This window comes from Phodopus roborovskii, unplaced genomic scaffold (genome assembly GCF_943737965.1).
Source record: "Phodopus roborovskii unplaced genomic scaffold, PHOROB, whole genome shotgun sequence".
Lineage (NCBI taxonomy): Eukaryota > Metazoa > Chordata > Mammalia > Rodentia > Cricetidae > Phodopus > Phodopus roborovskii.
The window spans coordinates 4,951,970-4,974,602 of NW_026126424.1; the positions used below are offsets into that span (position 1 = coordinate 4,951,970).

General features: G+C 38.4%; 1 protein-coding gene across 1 annotated transcript in view; it reads right to left on the minus strand.

The window, feature by feature from the left end:
* Positions 1-22,295, minus strand: part of Zgrf1 (zinc finger GRF-type containing 1) — a 53,855-nt gene extending 31,560 nt beyond the window's left edge. The window contains exons 1-10 of the mRNA XM_051185533.1: positions 22,207-22,295; positions 20,467-20,547; positions 19,428-19,487; positions 17,528-17,716; positions 15,003-17,229; positions 11,284-11,357; positions 7,446-7,631; positions 3,900-4,023; positions 1,379-2,001; positions 625-763 (exon numbers count right to left, since the gene is read on the minus strand). Of these exons, the coding sequence (XP_051041490.1) occupies positions 625-763; positions 1,379-2,001; positions 3,900-4,023; positions 7,446-7,631; positions 11,284-11,357; positions 15,003-17,229; positions 17,528-17,716; positions 19,428-19,487; positions 20,467-20,547; positions 22,207-22,227 (3,724 nt within the window). The 5' untranslated portion in view covers positions 22,228-22,295. The remainder of the gene's footprint in view (positions 1-624; positions 764-1,378; positions 2,002-3,899; positions 4,024-7,445; positions 7,632-11,283; positions 11,358-15,002; positions 17,230-17,527; positions 17,717-19,427; positions 19,488-20,466; positions 20,548-22,206) is intronic.
* Between the last annotated feature and the right edge of the window lie 338 nt (positions 22,296-22,633).

The following is a 22,633-nucleotide window of genomic DNA, read 5'->3' on the forward strand; positions in this document are numbered from 1 at the left end:
ATTGGCTTTCCTGGAGCAGAGTTACTGATAGTTATGAACATTTGACTGTGGGCTTTTGAAATGGAACACAGGTTATCTGCAAGAGCAGAAAGTACATTTAATAGCTAAGCCATCTCTCTAGCCCCTCACTGTAACATTTTAATATATATAAATATTGTGCTGTTAGCAACCACATCATTTATTTATTGATCTTATTTTAGTTTAGTTTTCGAGAAAGTCTTATTATGTAAGTCTAAACTGATCTCAAGCTCTCCCACATCTGGAATAACAGGCAGGCACTTCGATACCTTATAATAATCCATCTCTCAAAAGGCAAGTTTTACTCTCATGCCTCAAAACATTCAGACCTAAGCATGCGTTGTACTTAAACATTTTCCACTTATGTGTAATGGGCACATTTATTTCTATTTTAATAGATAAAAAGAGATAATCTTTAAAATATTGCAATTTCCCATTTTTAAAGCTCAATTTTGATCTGACATTAGATTTAAGTTACTGATAAGTTCTAAACATATGCAAAATAAATCTCCAGAAGAGAATTTACTATAAAAATCCATTAAGTATTATTCTTTTTTAGTTCAAATACACTAGGTTATCATCAGAATAAAAATATAACAGCCATACCTATGATAGAAGATGTAAAGATCTGCTTATAGTGAATGGGAGACTGGAAAAAAGCTGGTATGTGAACTTGCCTTTGAGGGAAATAAGCTGATATTATTTTCTGCCCACTTGGGAAGCATAGCTCAGAACTATTTATCTCCTGAAAAAAAAAAAAAAAAAAAAAACAAAAAACAAAAAACACCATTTACCAATAAATTGCTTTACATATATAATGAAGAAAACATTAATTGTACTTTTGATTTTTAAAATCCATGAAAATTCTTTTATGATCTAAAGTAAAAACAAAATAAAGCCTGAATAACTACATGAATTTTTAACTCTTAAACAGACTTACTCTTCTCACTGGCCTCTTAATGATTTTAATGTTTTACTACAAATGGATCATTTTATATTTCAATTTCTGTTATGAGTATAATGATGACTTTGTAATAGAAGAATATGCCTTATCTTAATAATCTAATCAGCAAGTTTAAGTTGATAATCAAAAATAAAAACAATCACAGATCAGTACTGGAAGGAGTAGCAAAAAGAGGAGTAAGAGCTTATACTTATTAAATACCTTTTAAATGCCTAACAGTGTAGCCAAGACTTTTGAATTCATAATTCAATATTCATAATTATTAAGAAAGGTATAAAAAATAGCTATCTGACAAAAAAGTAAATTGTTCACAAACAATTTGCTTACTCTTCGGTTGGAATTCAGACAGTAACTACTGAGTGAAAAACACACAGAGATCCTGATGACTCCCCTCACCTGTAAATCTTTGACTCTGGAGTTGTAGCTGGTAGAGCTTCCTAATGTGGCTTGAATTTCCTCAGTCTTGGAAATCTGCCTTGAGTTCAGAGAAAGAGGACTCTTTCTGAAAAGCAAGCCTTGACTGCTAAAGTCCTGGTGCTGCTGATAGAGCATGCCTTTCATCATCTGCAATTGTACATGGTCTACAGAGTTCTCAGTCACAGCATGATGCAGCCTCTCACTTGTGTGGCTAGACTGCATCCCAGAGACACCCTCAGCAAAGACGCCCTCTGTCATTTCACCATCAATTCTGTTCAGAGCAGCTGAATTGCACTGGAATGTGTTTTGATATTTCAGCCACTTGCTTTGTGTAGAACTCTTAAGAAGCAGTAAATCATCTCCTGGAGTCTTTTCTCTAGACCCTTCCCAGGAAGAAGTCTCACCCTGGTCCTCAGGTCCAAGGTCAAGGGAAAGAACTGATTCTTCGCACAGGTTCAAGACAGAAGACTCTCGCACATCATCATCAGTCATAAACGAACAAGAATCATCTGGTGGCAAAGCAATGAAAGGAACTGAGGCTCTGTTTGCAAATGGAAACCTTTGAAGGTTCTCACGCTCCACAAAACCTCTGTTTTTCCATCCTGAAAGAAAACATAATGCTGACTCAATACAAATGTTTAAACAGTATTCACCCATACTCTAGAAAACAGTGGGCACATAGGCAAGGACAGAAGGTTCCGACTTGCTGTGTAAAAAAGTTAACATCATTTTATTGCCCCCCTCCAAAGTAAATGCTTTAACATCAAAATCTGAAGTTTCAAAATTTAATTTCTAGATCTAAAGACCCTTTTAATGCTGCCAAATGTAAATCCTTCTCTTTTCTTCTATAGAACTAAGTATTTAATTCAATTACTCATATTTACAGAACATCTAAGTTTTCAAAGCATTCAAATCTGAGTAAAGGTACATCACTCTTATTTTACAGATGTGGTAAAAAAGGTTCAAAGATCAAATGGCACAATCAGAAAGAACACAGAATGAGTTGATATCTGTTCACATTCCTTCTGCAAACAAAGTTAATAGCTCACTTAATATGATGTGATAACAACTATGTTATATTTATGAGTTATGATACTTTTCACAAGAAAAAGTTTTTAGTTTTATATGGTAAATTAATCAAATAGATTTTGTCTGAATGAGTTTTGTAATTCCTTCTTTCTAGAAGTAGCTACTGGAATAGAGACACGGCTGAAAGTGCTACAAAAAAGCAATAAATATCTATTGGATATATTAATGAATCAGCAAAACTGCATAAGAATTGAATATTATTAAAGTCTATCTAAAAATATAGATTCTTACGTTGACACAGTCTATACTTTATAGGGAATAAATTTTGATGATCATTTGAGAAGTAGTAGAGTAATAAGTGAGCCAAAGAATATTCTTTGATTAAGTGTTATATTAGAACCCAACAGCCTAACAAAGCAACAGTGATAGAAATTAAAACTCTATCACAGAACTAAAGATCATGCCTCCTTCAGAGGATGTATTTCCCCCATACAAACTCTTCCGTATCCTTTTTTTACCCCCAAGTAGCCCAAGCTAGCCTTTAAGTACCATCCTCCTGCATTGTCTCATGAGTGCTGGGATTACAAGAATACTACCTCACACCCATCCCCACCCCATTCACATCTTCTACCCTTCCTTCCTCCCCTCACCTTCAACCAGACACAACCATAAAGCCAACTCCAACTCAATACTGGTTCACATTAAAGGTTTTCTTTTTCATACTAATCATCAATTCATAACCAAAAACCCACCAATCATGTATAACTTTGCCTATCACCAAACCTAACTTCAGACTAAGAAAAAAACACATAAGTGAAATTATCGGGAAAAAGAAATTAGTGGGAAGAGATCCTATTAAACAATATACTTTTCAAGAAGCAGAAAATGGCTTATAAGCCAGGTGATGGTGGTGCATGCCTTTGATCCCAGCACTCAGGAGGCAGAAGCAGGTGGATCTCTGTGAGTTCGAGGCCAGCCTGGTCTACAGAGCAAGTGTCAGGACAGGCTCCAAAGCTACACAGAGAAACCCTGTCTCAAAAAGACTAAGAAAAGAAAAGAAAATGGCTTATAAGTTGAAATCGATGCAAACACTTGAACCCTGAGAACAATGATCGATGGCATAAGCCACTGAGGAATTCCTGATACAGACAGTATACCAAAGCAAAATGAGGAGATGAAGAGGTAATGTCAAGGTCAATCACGGTGCTGATGAGACATTTGCTCTGAGCTACTTCAGAGCAGGATAGAAAGAGGAGCCAAGTGTTGGTGTTTTAGCTGCAAGAAGTCCTTCGACGGCAGAGACACCTTCGGGGGAAGTGAAGAGACAGCAGAGGAGGGAGAAAGAACTGGAGAAGAAATGCAGTCTGAACAGCATCCATGACAGACGAGGCAGAAGGGAAGAGACAGTGGGATCCCTGACACTTGAAGCCCAGTAGCCCTTCACAGATAAAGCTGAGGAAATGAAGGTCACCAGGGAAAGTCCTTGCTTTCAGAGACTCCTCAGAGAACTCAAGCACAGAGTCTTCATTTCTTGTGTCGAAAGAAAAAGTAGGTGCAGGGCTCGATGCAGAGATCTTTTGTTCTGGTGAAATCACCTGTCCAGAAAAAAGAAAATCACTAACTAAAATGTTCTTACCGTATCCTTTTCTATTAGTTTGAATTCTAGTAACCTCTATTCTAGAAGTAACTACTCTAAGCACATTAGGACTATAACATTTTCAACAAAAAGGACAGGCTAGGAAGAACTTACTAACATAAACAATAATTTTAAGTACAAAAAAAGATTAGGATTTATTGTTAAGTGGGTGGCATTCTGATTTGGACTGATTCCATTATGAAGACTTAGTTTTGAAAGTAAATTTCCATTGTAAGGGCTCACCTGAGTCCCATCTTAGGTATGGGCTGTGCAAACGATATTCTTGCATACTCAAGATCTGAGCAGCTTTGTTTTTGGACTTCACAGAGTTACACATAGATGAAATATATTTCAAGGTATTCCTTCTAAGTGCAGGAGACTTTTAAATATAGTCAGATCTGAATGGCTACATAATCAATTCACTGCTTTTCTCACAAGAACAGCATTTAAGTTCTGCTATATTTTCCCCAAAATCAAAACCTAATGACAGTCACACTCAATACTGTTCTAGTTTGCCTTGTGTTGCTATCATAAACACCACGGCCAAAAGTAACTAAGGAGAGGAAATGGTTTATTTCAGCTTACACTTCCGGGTATCAGTCCATTACTATGGGAAGCTGGGCCAACAACCCAGAAGGCACTGAATCAGAAATCATGAAGAAATACTCCTTATTGACTTGCTGGCTTTTACACAGCTCAGGTCCATCTACCAGGGATGGCACTGCTCACATCAGTCAACAATCAAGATAGTTCCTTGAAGACAAGACCACGACCACAGGCCAATCTGATCTGAGTGATTGCTCAATTGAGATTTCCTCCTCCCAGGAGACTCTAGGCTTTGTCATGTTAACAGTAAAGAACTGCCAGGCATTCTGGAGACAGAGGCAGGCAGATCTCTGTGAGTTCAGGATCAGCCTGGTCTGCACTTTGAGTAGACCAGCCATAACTACACTGTGAGACCCTGATTCAAAAAACAAAACAAGAGGCTGGAGAAATGGCTTAGCAATTAAAAGTAGTGTTTGTCCTTCAGTTCCTAGTACTGATAAGGCAGCTCACAACTACCCAGTTTCAGGGAATCCAATGCTCTATCTTCCCAGAGCACAGCCATGTAAGTGGTGCACAGACATATATGCAGGCAAAACACCCATACACATAAAAGAAGAAAATCTTAAGCATTCCACCTTGTTCCCCTAGTACATTCTCCACCACTGGCCAGAGTTGTTTCTAAAAACTAAGCTCAATCGTTTTTCTTCATTGATCCAAACCTCTAATCCCCCCAGTCTCTTCTTCAATGTATGTGACTGCTCTGTGATACCTTACATGGCCCTACCTGACAGTCCCCTTGCCTACTTTCTGACCTCACTTCTGTCACTTTCCTGGTTCCTCCTCACTATCCTACAAACTGGCCAACTGTCTCTTGCCACAAATTCCTTTCCTCTCAGCTACTGCCATGGCATTCTCATCTCTACTTCAATGTCAGCGTGTCAGAGAACGCTGACTTTACCTACACAGTACAGAACCCCAGCCCGCCAGTACAGAACCCCAGCCCGCCTGTACCGCCGCCGCTTACATAGCTATATCCTTACTTGGAGCACTTCAGCCCTTCCAGGTACCCAGTATTTATGTTTTCTGGTCTCATGTCATTAGCATGGAAATTCTACAAGGACAATGATGGAGCACTTGCACAGCAAGTGTGAAGCCCTGATTTGATTCCCAGCCCTTCATGGGGGTCGGCGGGGTAGAGCGATTGAACGGTTGACACCTTTTTAGGAGTTAGCCATAATTTTACTTTCCGACCCCATTCATTTTTTAATTCCTTCTGAATGGGCCTGTACACATACAATTTCACTGTGACTATCCTTGCCAAGGCCACCAATCATCTCCAAGTAGCTAACAAAATGGGGCATATTTCTATATTCCTTTTATCAGAAGGCTCAGTAATAACTTACTCTACTCTGGAGATATAACCCCAAAACAAGAGGCAATAAAAGGAAAAAGGGGTTCTAAGAAACTAAAAACCTCCTGCACAGAAAAAGGTCAACAGAGACCATGTACAGGATAGGAGAAATACAGGCAAAGTATTCATCTGACAAGAGACTATAAGATCAAACAATCGGATGAGAAAGTGGCAAATGGTGCTGGGAACAACAATCAACAATCACCGAGTAAAGGCTCAAATTCAATCCAACTGAAGCAACATAAAAGGTAAATGACCAGGGTAGCCCTATTTACCTGTCTTCGTTCCTTCCCTTTCTTTCCTTTCTAGCTCTCTCTCTCTCTCAAGAATCCCAGGTATACAGCTACACATAGCTCAATTGGTATCCTTTCTGTTTTTCCCTTTTTGAGAGAATGTTTCTCTAGGTAGCCCAGCCAGGTCTGAAACTTCTTATTTAGCCAGACTAGCCTTAAACTCTAAACAGAGATTTCTTCAAATATTACACAAATGTTGTATATTGAATACACAAGTGGCTAACAGTATTCAGCATCCCTTGTCAACAAGAAATGCAAATCAAAACCACAATGAAAAATTATCCTACTTGAATAACAGCCTGCATATAAAATATTTTAAATTACAGAGTTAGGAATCCCAGCAGTCTGGAGAATGAGGCAGGAGCATCATTACATATTTAAGGTCAGCTTGGACTACATGTAAGTTCCAGGCCAGCCTGGTTACTGAGTAGTACACTGTCTCAAAAGTGGGGGAAAAAAGGCTGAAGAGATGAAATAGAGAACAATATCTTAAAGTTCAGAGAACACCATATGTCAGTTAGCAATCTACCATACTTACTAAGAGCCACTGTCTTGGGAGATCTAGTCATTTTGTGACAAACTCAGAATCCATATCCTATGACCATAATTATCACATAACAACAATTAGAAAAGTTTACAAATTTCTTCCTCTTTTGTTCTTTGACTACCTAGAACTCTATTACAGCCAGGCTAGCCTTTAACAGAAATTTTTCTGCTTTGGCCTCTCAAAGTCTGAAATTTACAATCTAAAGTCATTACACACAGAAAGTTTCTTTTTCAGTAATTCAAGCAATGGTGACCACAAATTATAATGTTATGAAGAGTGGAAAATAGAATAGACTTGGCAACACAAAAGAAAAGCAAACCAAAGGATTCATGAGAGGAAAGATTAATACTATATAAGCTGATTTACTCCAGTGACTACAGAAAAGCTCAAAACCTGGTACTGCTCAAAGGAAGGTAAAATGGAAAATTACAAACACAGCAACAAATCAGAAAGCATGTGTGCCATGTGTGCACTGACTAGAGCCATTGCGGTTCTTGTCAATTTATCCTTGGACTCCTCTTCTATAAGGATTTACAAAATTTAGTACTGAAAAAAAAAAAAAACTTGGCAAAACACAACTATACCTGCAAGAAGTCAGTGTGCACACACGTGCTAGGCAACTCTGGTGTCCAAACAGGAGTGCGTGTCCTGAAGTCCTCATATTCAATGCTACCTGGAAACTGACTGCATCCTAGCTGTACGCTGTATCCTCTGACCATTAAACCACTAGTGGCTGATCCTTTCACCTGATGGCCTTGAAACTCAACAGGCTGTAGGTAAATTAATTATTAAAAATGAGAACTTCGTAAGTATATGCCATATATATATAAAATATATACATATAGGAATGTTCCTCCTTATTGTATACTAATGCATTGTAAGCCCTTTGAGTGTACAGATCTTTTTGCTTCATCTAAGAATCACCACCGTTATCATACAGAAAGCAATCGATAAAAAAAATAGGAGAGGAATCGAAGAAGCCTTTGCTTTGCTTGAGAGGTCTGTACACTGTCAGACTTAACTATGTGGCAGACAGTGGCATCTCTGCAACCCTTCTGCTTTGAAGAGTGTCTGCAAGGCAGACTTCCTCACTTCATGATCTTTTTAGGATTCAAATGGCTTCCTCTGCTGCCCCCTTGAGGACTTTAGCATTTCACTCCACACAAGGTTTAAAAGCCCACACAGGATACAGGGAAAAATAGCTAAAAAGGGCCAAAAGAATGTCCTTAAAGGATCTATTTCTAATGCATGGTGAATTAATAAAAGGATAACTACAGATACTCTGAATCTACTGTTACTTAGGAATAAATATCCTAAAGCTCATTTGAAAGGACAAACCTAAATGCTTTTTTTAGATACCGCTTCAGTTGAGAAAAAACGCTATATAGTACCTGATAGGCATATACTGCATTCATAGCTGTGCTCACTTGGTAATAAATTGCTAAGTTACCAGGGCATACACACTTATCATTCAATGCTAACATTCAACAAATGGACTGTCATGCATTTGTTTTGGGCCAATAAATAAGGTTTAAAAAAATTACTTAATTGTGAGGGAAGTCATGAATCAAGTTTGGGCCCTTCTGTACTGCTGCAATTCTAGTATAATTTATAGAACATTCTTATGCTGGCTAGTTTCATGTCAACTTGACACCTGCCAGTCATCAGAGAGGAGGGAGCCTCAACTAAGAAAAAGCCTCTATAAGACTGGACTGTAAACAAGCTTAATCAGTAATTGACGAGGGAGGGCCCAGCCTATGGCGTTTTAGGGAGGACTACAAAAGGACTTTCAAACTTTGGGCTGGAAAAGCCATTAAGTGTTCAAACCTCAGTGGGCTGCTCCACAGGAGCTTGGAAAAATATGAATGTGGACAGCAGAGAAGGCAATGGAGGCCTGACCTGTGAAGTTTCAGATGGTAGCAAAGACTAGCAGAACATTTCTGTGAAGAATCTGTGGCATCTGGTCAGCTGGGGCTGAAGAATCACCTGTGCTTAACAAACCAACATCACTGAGGTGAAATCTCCTGGGGAGTGGTTCCTCAGGCTCAGCACATGCAAGCTGTGTTTCAGAGGTGGGCCAAAGCTGTAACTTGTGCTGGCAACTTGACCCAAGTGGTAATGGTTGTGAGGGCATGAAGCAGCTGAAGCTTGGCACTGAGGCCAGGAGAGGCCAGTGGTGAAGATGCACCCTCAGCAGCAGTTTGAAGGCCCAGGATTAAAGGGGCCATGCACAGAAGGGACAGGCTATTGCTGAAAGTGCAATTTAGCTGCTAGATCTAGAACTCTGGAGATGCCAGCACCATGGGATGACTAGCAGAACAGTAGTAGCAAGTGTGAAATAAACCCGATCCGAACCTAGAGGACTCGCTGTATGAGCTGCAGAAGGTGCCCCAGAGGTGATTCCGGTCCCTGGAGGAGCCCAAGATACTGGACAGTGAATTATTTACACTGGGGTTTTGTTTTGCTTTGACTGTGACTGTCTTCTGGTTCTTCCCTCTTAAAGTAAGAAAATATTTAACTTTTTATTGATTTCACAGGAGCCCACAGTTTAAAAACTTTGAACTTTATAAGGGGATTCTGGATTTTTAAGAAGATCTTGGATTTTTTTTTCCCCCCTTCATTTTTCAAGACAGGGTTTTTTTATGTCCTGGCTGTCCTAGAACTCACTTTGTAGACCATGCTGGCCTTAAAGTCAGATCCACCTTCTTCTGCCTCCTGAGTGCTGGGATTAAGGGCATGTCCAACCACCACCCAGTTGAATTTTTTATAAAGATTGATTTTAAAATGTTTAATTTTGTAAAGATTATGGGACTTAAGTTTTTAAAAAATGTTTCATATGTGGTATTTACATTAATATATCATCTTGAGATAAACAAGAAAGGAAAGATTGAAGCTTAACACTGATGTGTTCATGTGTCAAGTTGCCCAGGGATCAGTTATGCTGGCTAGGTTTTGTTTTGTTTTCAATTTTTAGTTTTTAATGAACTTGTAAACAAAAAGCTCCCATTTCAAAGTAAAAACAAAATCCCAGATCATATAGACGCTTACAGTGGTTACATTTATCTAAGCAACACACATACATGTTCAGTTGTAAGATGGAACCTAAATTTCTGTAACAAATATGCTTTCTTTTTTTTTTTTTAATATTTATTTATTATGTATACAGTGTTCTGTCTACATGCTTTCCCTGCAGGCCAGAAGAGGGCACTAGATCTCATTACAGATGGCTGTGAGCCACCATGTGGTTGCTGGGAATTGAACTCAGGACCTTTGGAAGAGCAGGCAGTGCTCTTAACCACTGAGCCATCTCTCCAGCCCACAAATATGCTTTCTTAATAGCAAGAACATTATAGAGTTAATGCAAAATACTAAGGATAATCTAGTAATCACTATGTTTTTTTGTTTTCTTTTGTTTTTCTTAAGCCTTCACTTTAGTTGCTGTTATTTCTAGCACAGACAAGCATGCATAGTCTTTCAAATGCTCATACACTGGAATCTTTGGTTGCTACCATATCTGCTGGCTTGCAAACAAGAAGCCGGCCATATAAAGAATGTTTTAAGTTAACAACTTGCAAACTCCAGGGATGGAAAACCCTAAGAACACACAATTGTGAACATTTACAACCATCATGACTGTGGCTGCCTTTCTGAAATGACATCTCAAAGCAGTCTAGTTCAAAATAAAAGGTTTTAACAAAAAATTGGCATATGCACAATTTCTCCAACAATTCGTGTGTCAATCATTTGGTTAACTGTTCCACTTGAAAAAAAAAATGCAATAGAAAACCAGCCACCATGTTTCACTACCTCAGCTAATATTCACATTACAGTGGCTACAGCTCAGGATCAGCATCTATGCTGGCTAGTTTTACATCAACTTGATACAAGCTAGAGTCATCAGAGAGAAAGGAACCTTCTAAGAGAAAATGCCTCTATTAGTGGACTATAGAAAAGCTTGTAGGGCATTTTCTTAACTAGTAATTGATGAGGAAGGGTTCAGTCTACTGCGGGTGGTGTCACTCTTGGGGTTGATGGTTCCGTGTTCTATAACAAAGCATGAGCAAGCCATGGGAAGCAAGCCAGTTAAGTAGCACCCCTCCACAGCCTCTGCATCAGCTCCTACCTATAGGTTCCTGTCCTGTTTGTGTTCTTACCCCAATCCTCCCATAATGAACTATGATGTAGAGGTGTAAACCTTTCCTAACTTGCTTTTGGTCATGGTGTTTCATCATAGCAATAGCAACCCTAACTAAGACAATTCTTATCAACTCTACTGCATGAGATGAATAAACACTATGATGGAGGCATAAGAGCAGACAGTATTGAGAAATTATGATCAAAGTATATGCTATACACTAATGGAAATATTGCTATTTTCTATGCAAGAAACACACAATATTTTAGAGAGAGATACATATGTACCTGCTGAGAAGCCCACTGCTCAAGAGGATGCTCTAGCAGAGTGTGTAAAAGTACTGTGGCAGGTGATTTCCTGGCTAGGATGGAAAAAATTAAACAGCCTCATTTATCATATGCATCACAACATTTCCAAAAATACATTTACTTCTCCAACTGAAGTAATACATTTTAAGGACAAATACCTTGATAATGGTTTAATCCGCAATGTGAGTAAAGATTTTAAGTGTACTTTTCTGTGTAAACTGGTATATTCTCAAGGCAAAAATTCAATATATTTAAAATGAAAACATTACTGGCTACTTTCTTTTAAAAATAAATAAATAAATAACAAAATTGGGGGGGTACATGCCTTTAATCCCAGTTCTCAGGAAGTAGAGATAGATAGATTGAAGGTTCAAGGCCAGCCTGCTACGGTGAGTTCCAGAACAGGCAGGGCTATTAGAGAGACACTGCCTCAAATTTCTTTATTTTGCAGGAGTATTTGTCTACACGCATATATATGCACCATGTGCATGTTAGGTGCCTACAGAGGCCAAAGAGGTGTTGGGAACCAGACCTGGATTCTCTGCAAAAGCAGAAAGTTTTTCATAACTGCTGAGCCATCATCTCTCCAGTTCCCTTACTGGTCACTATGTCTTAGTGGGGATATGTTCTTACATATTTTTTGGCAACCTAATTTAAAAAATAATATACTCTATGCCATAGAATATATTTATCACTTTTATCACAAATGCTAAAAAGGAAGAATTGCCCAATTGTTGAGAACAAGAAAGCTAAGAAAACTTTCACACTATGGCTATGCACAACCACAATGGGGCAGCACAAATCTATCCAAACCTATCTTAACTCCATCTGACTACAGCTTGGGAATTTTGTTTTATTTGCTGGCCTGCAACACACTATGTAGAGCTGAGATCTGCTCTCCAGAGTGTTTGGATTAAGGCAGGTACTCATATGCCCAACCAGCACTGGAGACATTCGGTGAAAAGGGAACGACAAAGCAGCCACAATTAAACCAGACAAATTCAGAGTATCATAGAAAAAGGTGTCTTTACAGAAAGGCGATGCAATAAAACACAGAATATTCTGGAAAGATCTCTCCTGGGAAGTACACTTAACTGAGATCGAAAACAAAGCTACGCTATACTACAGAATCAGGTACGAAAAAGAAAGCAGAGTATAAGGCTAAAAGGTGATAGACCAACAGCACAGTATGAGAGACATTCCCCATTTTATACTGGACATACGTATTTTTTCAGCTTATTTACTAGCAAAATTCTCATATTTTTGTTTTTAATTGATGATTTTGCTATTTTGAAGTCCCCTAGAATTAATTCTAGCTAGCATCCTTAAGTGTGATACAGTTGTGATGTCTGCTGCAGAGGTTCCTATGGATTGTTTTTATCAAGCACAACTCAGTGCTGTTGGCCGTGAGTTCCATGTTAATCAACAAAAACTTTAAATAAAGTGGTCCGTAAATACAGACATAATTATGTGTTGATGAATAGATGAAAATGTTCTGGCCAGAGATGTGCAAGAAGCCAACTTTGCATGTTTATTCAATCAATGATTCAATAGTTTGGTAAGTTCATCACAGAATATAATGACTTCAGCTGATGTGGAGCAACTGTAATCTTCTCTTCCAACTTGATGAAAGAATCGTTTTCTCAAAATAAAACACTGCATTTCCCAAATCTTCGTATTACAATGCTATGCTCTTAATTCGGTTTATAAATCAGTTATATCAATTCATACTTACTATTAAATTTTTATTGTATTTTTTTTTAGAAAATAAACTGCAACTACTATCAAATTTAACCACATTTCAAAGAATTTCAGAATGTATGCTAATTTTCTCATACTTTTAGCAAAAGTGACCTGTGATATACAAATAAGAATTTAATTTTAAAGTGTTTCGTTGGTGTACTCCAGAGACAGAGGCAGGCATATCTCTGAGTTTGTGGCCAGCCTGGTCTAAGAGTGAGTTCCAGGACAGCCAGTGCTACAAAGAGAAACCCTGTCAGGAAAAAAAAAAAAAAAAAAAAAAAAACAAGAAGATTTCATTTTAACATTGGGTAGCACAGAGTGTTGTTCATTTACCTTCACATTTTATAGATCAGTCCTAGATCTGCAACAAGATGCTGCTTTAAAACATACACAAATTAAGGCTGGAGAGATGGCTTGGTGGTTAAGAGCACTGGCTGCTCTTCCAGAGGTCCTGAGTTCAATTCCCAGCAACCACATGGTGGCTCAACCATCTATAGTGGGATCTGATGCCTTCCTCAGGCATAAAGTCATACATGCATAGATCAGTCATACATAAAACAAACATATATACACACACACACACACACACACACACACACACACACACACACAAACTGGACAGTGGTGCACACCTTTAATCCCAACACTCAAGAGGCAGAGGTAGGCAGATCTGAGTTCCAAGCCAGCCTGGTCTACAGAGCTGTACAGAAACCTTGTCTATAAAGGTCAACAAGCAAACAAAAAACCAAACACACACAGGCAACAGGTATCATAAAGGATTAATACTGACAATACATTAAAAAAAAAAACTGCTTATGCAACAGGTATCATAAAGGATTAATACTGACAATACATTTATAAAAAACTGCTTATAAATCAAGAATAAAAAGACCAATACACATTTTTTAAAAAGGGAAAGGAGAGTACATGAAAAAGGCAGGATTATGAAATCTGAGGGGCTCAACTTCACTTACTAAAAAGTGTCTCCCAAAGGACTTGTGAACTTTACAAAATTGATAGTTTTTTTTGCTGGCAGTAACATTGTCCTGACAATTTGGCAACAATCAGGTATACACTATAGAATTTAGTGAGTAAGGGCCCTCTCACACTGTGGGAGTAAAGAAACATTACAGATTGTATCAGAGGGTACTCTTATACCTCAGGCTTGGGGTCAGGGTGCAAACATATAAAGGGAAAGCATGTTTTTGATTAGTATGCTCTGCATATGCACCGGGCATTTCAGGAAGGATACCCTAGAGACTGGTTAATGTTAATTAGACTAAGAATTGTGGGAGGAAGGAAACTCAGTCATTATCATATTATCCTCTATTAGAGTTGTCATTACCAAACATATAGGTTACTGTAGGCAGAAGTTTCCTATCCCGACTGCACGCTCCCAAATAACCACTCTGAGGCTTGTATTAATTACAAATGCTCAACCAATAGCTCAGGCTTGTTACTAACTAGTTCTTAAGAGTTTAAGTTAACCCATACTCCTTATTTCCCCTCTGCCCCATGGCAGTACCTTTATTAGCATGGCACGTTCATCTCCTGCTCCATGTCTGACTGGTGACTCCTGACTTCACCCTTCATCACATCACTATCCATTTGGCTTTCCCATCTAACTGTATCCTGTTCAGCTATTGACCAGTCAGCTTGTTTATTAAACCAATCACAGAGACATATATATATTCACACAGTGTAAAGGAATATTCCACAGCAGGTTACACTGTGTAATCTGGTCCTAGTTTGTTGAGGAAGTGTCTTACATAGCCCAGGTTGGCCTCAAACTCACTCTACTTTTGAGGATAACTTTGAATTCTCCTGATACTGCCTGTACTTTCCAGGTGCCAAGATTACAGGAATAAGCCACCATGCTCAGCCACCAGCAGACAGTATCTTCCCTTCCTTTGAGCTACAAAGGGAAAGACCAAAACAAGACAGGTGACTCTAACCTTCAGGACTGACAGCGGGGTCTCGAACATGCTGAGCTTCTTGTTGAAAGGTATGCTTTTTCTTCAGTGTTGGCAAGCTTCCTAAAGTTGTGCTAGGCACAGACAGTGACTTTAAAAGGGGCATGTTATTTATTACTTCAGGAAGTTCTGAAGAATTTCTAGATGGAGCCCAGGGTTGTTTACTTCTCTGTGTAGTTTCCACTTCAAAACGATCACATGGCAAACTTCTAATCCTGCCTAAATCTTCAGATTCAGGAATGTATGCTCCAGTGTCTTTGTAAACAGGATGTTTTGTTCTCACAGGGTAAAATAAAGAACTAGAAACCTGGGTGTTGGATTCATCTAGTTCATGACATTCAGAGTGATCCTGAGTGGCATTCAATAGCTGGATACTAATGCCACTGTTCGATACTGGTGGTAAAACTTGCTCATCGTCATTATCTATGTGACTTCTCAAAATAAAATGCTGAGGCTGAATACCTTCTGAAAACAGGTCACTGTTCTCAGGAGCTGGATTAGTGACTGTGTTTAAAAAATAAGGAATATGTAAACTTGTATTCATACCTTTGGGTTTATTTGTGGGTGAATCAATACCGTTATTAATTCCATCTCTGTGGATAGATTTATTACCATCTTCTTTGCTATCCACTGGCACATCCTCACTCCACTCCTGCGATGAATCTAAACTGCTCCCTGTGTCACCACACTGTTCCTGTCCTGCTTTTCCAGTATCTGCATCTTCATGACATCCTGCATAAAAACCCACACAGGTTCTATCACAAAACTCTGACAACAGAGCCTCATTAGCAGGAAGGATCTCTTTAGGCCTGCCACTAGCAGAGGTCAGGAGTGGCAAGGGTTCCCGTGCAATTTCTAGGTAGCCTATATCCCCACAGCTCTTTTGAACACACAAATCATCTGTAAGCAAAACTTCCTTTCCTCCACTCTCTGAATCCTGGGAAAGTTTGTTGTCTTCTAGTGATGCCTCATCAGTATCACTGGTCTCAAAATTGCTCAGATCAAAAGAAACTTCCAAAAATGGTTGTGATGGGTCATGAACAGTATCCAGACTTTCTCTATCAACCTTCCCTTTAGAACCCATGTCTACAATGTCATCAGAGACCCTATAGTTCTTCCTTAGACAACATTCAATTTGATTACCCTCTATTTCCGGCAATTGCGACCCTGACGCACAGGATGTACACTCCTGTTCCACCGTTGCATCTGCACCTGCCACCTGCATACTTTCTCCAGTGCAAAGGGTCCTTTCCACACACACCTTGCCATTTTGATTAGAAAGTACTTTGCTGTTGTCCTCAATGTCAGGTTCTAATAATAAATGGACATTTTCTTTACTACTACCGCCAACCAGTAAGTTGCTGTTCTCACAGAATGAAGGTGCCCCTAAGTTTTCTTCATAATTCCAGGACTGGCAATTACTGTCTACTGAGTTGTCCTCACTGTAGAATTCTCCCTTTTCATCACATGTTTTAAAGAGCTTTGTCTTTTTTTCTGCCGAAAGTTCAGCTAAATCAATGTCTTCTTTGGCTTCAGGTTTGTCCTCTGTATCATTCTCATCTCTAGGAGAACAGGGCGGCGACCTCTGCGAGGGTAAATACACGGTCCACCGGCTTGTAGCTCTTGTGGGATTTTCTGCCCGTAGCTGAGAGCATAAACGTGCTGAGCTCCTTCTCTCTTCCTCTGGCTTAGAATTGATCTTCGAACAACCCTGTGCTTGTATCTTAGGAGAACACCCTGTAATCTCACAGGTCAGATCCTTACTCACATTGGTTGACTTGGACTTCAGAAGAGCTAATATTTGTGCTTTGCTTCTGATGTTTTGTGAAACTCCAGGACAGTGAGATTCCAGATTATTTCTTCTCGTGGGCTCACTGGCCAGTAAAGAGTCTGAATGCTGGGTTTCAGAAGTGACAGGAGAGGAAAATTTGTCCTCTTTACTTTGTGTGCCTGCGCTAACCCTGAAGAATGAAGACACCAGTGAAAAGGGCCTGTCGCTTCTCTCTCTGCTCCGGAAGGTGACCGCATTCTCACTGTCGGCCAGTGTAGGATTTATATCTTTCTGACCAACAGTAGAAAACAAAGGAAGTGTGCTGGAGAACGGGGGAGGAAAACTCAGGCCAGCTTTCAAATCAACAGATGAGGCAGCTGATTCACCGTTTTCCGTAACAGTCACTTGCTTTGGCACCTTATATGGTGTTTGAAAACCCTAAACACATTAAAAGAATCATTAGCTATATCAGTATTTCTTAGGAAAATGTGAAATAAATTTGCTAAAAAAGATTAACAAAGATATGTATATCTTGTCCAAGGTAAATAGTCTTTAAATTTTTCTGGATTAAATATAAACATTTATTAGTAAGACTTTTCTAACTTGGATTTACTTTCTTGTTACCTAAGTAAACCATGAAGTACTACTTTAATAGCAACCCATCATAAAAATTTACTAGTTTCAAAGTAAATTTACAACTATACATTGAAATATTGGTTTCTACACAGAAACTTACAGTTGCCTTCCTTTTCAAGCCAGAGGGCTGACAGCCAGGAAGCCGGCGGCTGGTGTGTATAAGTGTCCTGGGACCTGAGTCCAGGGCTTCTCCAGAGCCGTCCCGTTTAATAGCACTGCTTCCAGCAGCCTTAGCCTCCTCAACTGTGATTAAGTACCGCTCACTTTCCAAGTCATCGCCCGGTTTCACCTACATTTTAAAGAATAAACATCAAAATTGCATTCAGGTCATTTTATTTTCCATATATACCAGCTGCCTCAATAGGAATGAACAAGATCCAACAAATATTCAAAGTTGCCAAAGAAATCAGTCAGTAACTAAATCCTTCAACTATTCATTATTATACACAAATTTACCATCAAAAGCATAAAAAAAATGTTAATACTGTGATAAAAACATCACTAATCTGCTGTCCAGGACCACATTCTGTGGAGTTGAGGAGGTCCTGTGTCACATGCTAAGGACACCAAAACAAGCAGCGAGCTTCCTTTCACATAATTCACTCAGAATCCATAAATGTAATATTTTAAAAAGTCAAAGCCATCAGTTATCAATTCTGTATCCTTACAATGTATGTGAATTAGAATTTCATAATTATCAAAATATTGCTAAGGTTAGTTACACACAGAATCACTTTCCCTGAAAAAGGATATTTTTTAGTCATTTTATTAATTTGTCACCAACTCTAGAGTAAAACACTAAGATTATCAACTTAGAAAATATATCTTTATCTCATTAAATATTTAGTAATGGTGCTGGAGAGATGGCTCAGAGGTTAAGAGCTCTGGCTGCTCTTCCAGGGGTCCTGAGTTCAATTCTCAGCAACCGCATGGTGGCTCACAACCATCTGTAACGAGATCTGGTGCCCTCTTCTGGCCTGCAGGCATACATGCAGGCAGAATGCTTTATACATAACAAATAACCTACCTTTAAAAAAAAAAAAATTTAGTAATGAAACTACCTAGGATAAAATAACAGTAGTTGCAATAATTAAGCACCTACTAATAAAATGTCTCCCTATGACCTTCTTTTCACTAATTTGGGGGGAGGAGGGGTTCAAGACAGGGTTTCTCTGTAGCTATGGAGGCTGTCCTGGAACTTACTCTGAAGTCCAGGCTAGCCTCAAACTCAAAGAGATCAGCTTGTCTCTGCCTCCTGCTGGAATTAAAGGCATGCACCACTACTGCCCAGCTAAGAACAACCACTATTAATGATACAAGATTTCATGGTTGAATATCCACACATATGGTAATGATAGGAATTTTAACACCTGACATTATATGAAGTAATTTCTAATCTTGAGAACAATTCTGATCTATGCTTCTCGTTGAGGAGTGAGTAGGCACAGATCATGGACTGTGTAGGTGGTGTTTCAGAGTCTGAAAGGAACCCAGAGCAGTTTTAATGCTTTCAATTCCTTTCCTTCTTCAAACACAAGAAAAACACAGAATATGTGTATATAATTTTTTTTTTGAGAAAATATTTAAGTGGGAACAATTTCAAAGACTATCAACCACCATGTGGAGGTTAAAGACAGCACAGGGGTAGAATACACGCCTCCCATACATGAAGCCTTTGGTTCCATCCCCTAATAGAAGCTAATTCTAGAGTTACATCCTGGTTTTGAATATGTACTATACCCACCATTCCATGAGCATAAATATGCTACTAAACCTTTCTGTGCCGTATTTGTAATATAAACACATCATAACATTGTCACAAAAATTAAAATGAAATAATAACTAAAAGCTGTTATCACAAGGTACAACTATACTAAATGAACAACAATACAGGCTTTAGTTATCAGCATCAGTACTATAACTAAGCCATTAACAATATTCATAAACAAGTATCTAAGAAAATTTTTAAATTTCAAGGGAAGGTAAACACATTAAGATACCTCAAGGCTCTTAAGAAAAAGACTTTCCAAACATGCTCCTTTGTCGTCATATAAAATCGCCTGTTATAAAACAAAACAAAAATTATACATTTTTCTTTTGCATTCCTTAGAATCTTCAAATGTCACATAAGTAAATCATGTAATAAAAGAATTATATACATTCTGTAACATCTATTTCAAATGTTATTGCATCCACTGAGCATGAGCGCTGAGGTACAGAGAAAGAAATTCAAGGACTCAGGCACAAGAATCAAGCATTAGGAAGGGTGAGAACCACTGCTTTACAATGACAGAGAAGTAGACTAAAGACAGAATGTGAAGAGCCTTAACAGCATCACTGCTTTACAATGACAGAGTAGACTAAAGACAGAATGTGAAGAGCCTTAACAGCGTCACTTAAGACTACAGGTTTGATCAGGAGACCATGACTGTCAGTAGTATGCACATGATATCACCAACTCACAATCAAACTTTGATTACTATGAAAACATCATCAGCCAGAGCAGGGTTGTGGTGGCACAAGCCTTTAATTCCAGCACTCAGGTGGCAGAGCCAGTGGCATCTCTGAGTTTGAGGCCAGTCTGGTAAACAGAGCAAGTTCCAGGACAGCCAGGAGAAACCCTGTTTGTGAGGGTGGTGGGGCAAGACTTATCCAGAAAACAGGCTGAGTCTAAATTCATGAATGGCTCTTACACTTCCAGCTGGGACTCCTGGGTAAGATGTGACTGTGCCCCTCAGTTTTATCATCAGTTAAAATAAAGACTAAATGCCTAGCTTGTAGGAGAGCTGTGCAAACTAAACTGATAGGCTGAGAGCTTTATGACCAGCTCATAATAAGCCTTTTTACTAAAAACAGATTGAATAATATTTACTTACTGAACTTTCATAATGTACATAAATTATCTCAAAGTTTCTTTTTCACATCATGGCAGTATGTGGCTATTCCTAGCATCTTAACTATCAACAGCGTTATCCTAATGCTCAATCAGAAGGCAAGAACACAGCTGTGACACACCACAGCCAGCTGCTTGGCACTTACCTTGTTACCTAAGTGAGTGACCTTCAGAACTCCATCTTGCCACACTTTTGACTTCTTCATCTTTTGATGAGTATATAGGACCTTATTTCCAAAAGTACAGAAGAAATCATTGCTATTTTCTTATTTATTATTGTATAGTTTATAGGCCATACAAAATAAAACATCCCATATCAAAGTAATAACACAGGTATCACAATTCAGTATCAAGAGTCTGGAGGGATAACTCAATGATGGAGTGCATACTTAGCATCATGAGGCCCTGAGTTTAATCCCCAGCATAAAAAAAAGAAACAAACAATTTTAAGGAAAGTAAGACAGCTGACTAGCTGGGTAGTACCAAAAGGCAAAGGAAGAAAGGGAAAGTAAAAGCCTAAAGAGTTTTTTAGTTAACTGAGTATCAAAATTAAACTGCCCCATCATCAGGAGGAAGAAAAAACAACTATTGGGTCACATTATTCACATAGCTCTCAGAATACAGTCCAAAAACTGTAGACAGTCTACCAACCTTCACAGCATCTGAGGTCAGAAAAATTTCACATTGCTTTTGTATTTAGACCCTCCATTCAGTGGAAGAATGGAGTTTGCAAGCATTATATGTCGTGCCAGATTCAATTACAGATCAAATACAGGAACAAGTATTTCAGGGGGTTGGGGACATAGCTCACCTGAAAGGTGTTTATCTTGTAAGCCTGAGTACCTGACATTAAACCCCAGAATTCACACAAAATGCTAAAAATGGTGATGCTTTCTAGGCATCTAGGCTTTCTAGGACATGTAGGATCCCAGCCAATCTAACCTAATTGATAAGCTCCAAGCCAATAAGAGGCCCTGTCTCATAGGACATGGATGGTGTTTCTAAGGATGGCACACACATGTACATATATACATGTGTATACACACAGACATTACTAATCTTAGAAAAATATCTAACAATGTTACTCTTATAAATGCTTTCTCCTAGTGTAGTTATTTCTTTGGAAAATTTAGTTACTTATAATTAAAAATGTAACTTACATTAAAAGGTCACATATTAGTTGCTTTTAAGTGAGTACTTTTAAACTGTTTCTGTGTTTAACATAAGTAATATTATAGAAAGAAGCTCAACATACAAAAGTTATTTTGTGTCTCTGATATTGTTTTTGAATCCAAGAAGGTTTTAAGACCAAATAATATGTCACTATAGACAGGAATGTCAGTACTGACAGGTCTTAAAAGTAAAAAATGTTTCCTGGGCCCAAGCTTCCAAATAAGTTTTTAAAAATGACTTGCATAGTATATACTACTACTAAGAAGCAGATAACATAGGCTTGCCAGATAAACTATAGTATGATATTTGAAACTTGTTTATACTAGAAAACCACTCCCTGTTTATCTGAGACTCGAACTTAACATTATAGCCTGCTGCTTCTTTTTGTTCTGCTGACTCTGGTAAAGCTAACAAGACATTTGAGAGAGAAAGGAAGAAATGAGAGAAGAAGGAGGTAAGGAAGGAAAACAAAATTTATGGGCTTAGGGTGTAGGCCAATTAGTTAATAGTGTTTGCCCAATATGCAGGGGACTGCTCTAATACCCAGCACTGCACACATAGGATATGATGACACACACCTGAATCCTAGGACTTGGGAGAAAAAGACATGAGGATCACAAATTCTAGGTGATCCTGAACTTCATCAAGATTTACAGCCAGCCTGGGATCCCGTCTCCCACCCCTCTCCTCACAAAAAGGAAATTAAGACTTACAATAAATTCTTGACTTTCCATTGTTTCTTCTGAAATTATAAACCAGTCAGGTCCAGAAAATAATCAATTTTTATTTAACAATTTATATCTTCTAAAATGAAAAACAGCAAAGAATGGTCAATCAACCCAGATAAAAAAGGACAAATATCAAACACAAAATTTCTCAATAAATCTTGATTAGAGTCAGAAACCAAAGAATTGCAAGACTATCGATCTATCTAGCCACCAAGACAAAACAAAAGTTTAGCTGTCATGGAGGACATAACTGAGTGATACTATATAATGTAAAATAAAGATAAACCTAAGTAAAATTCCTAAACTTACTAATAATCTGTAAACATCTCTCTAGATGCCTTAAAATGTGTCAGAAACTGGATTTTTTTTCCTTCAAGATGTTTTGCTCCTTAGAACCCAAATTCAATTGTTT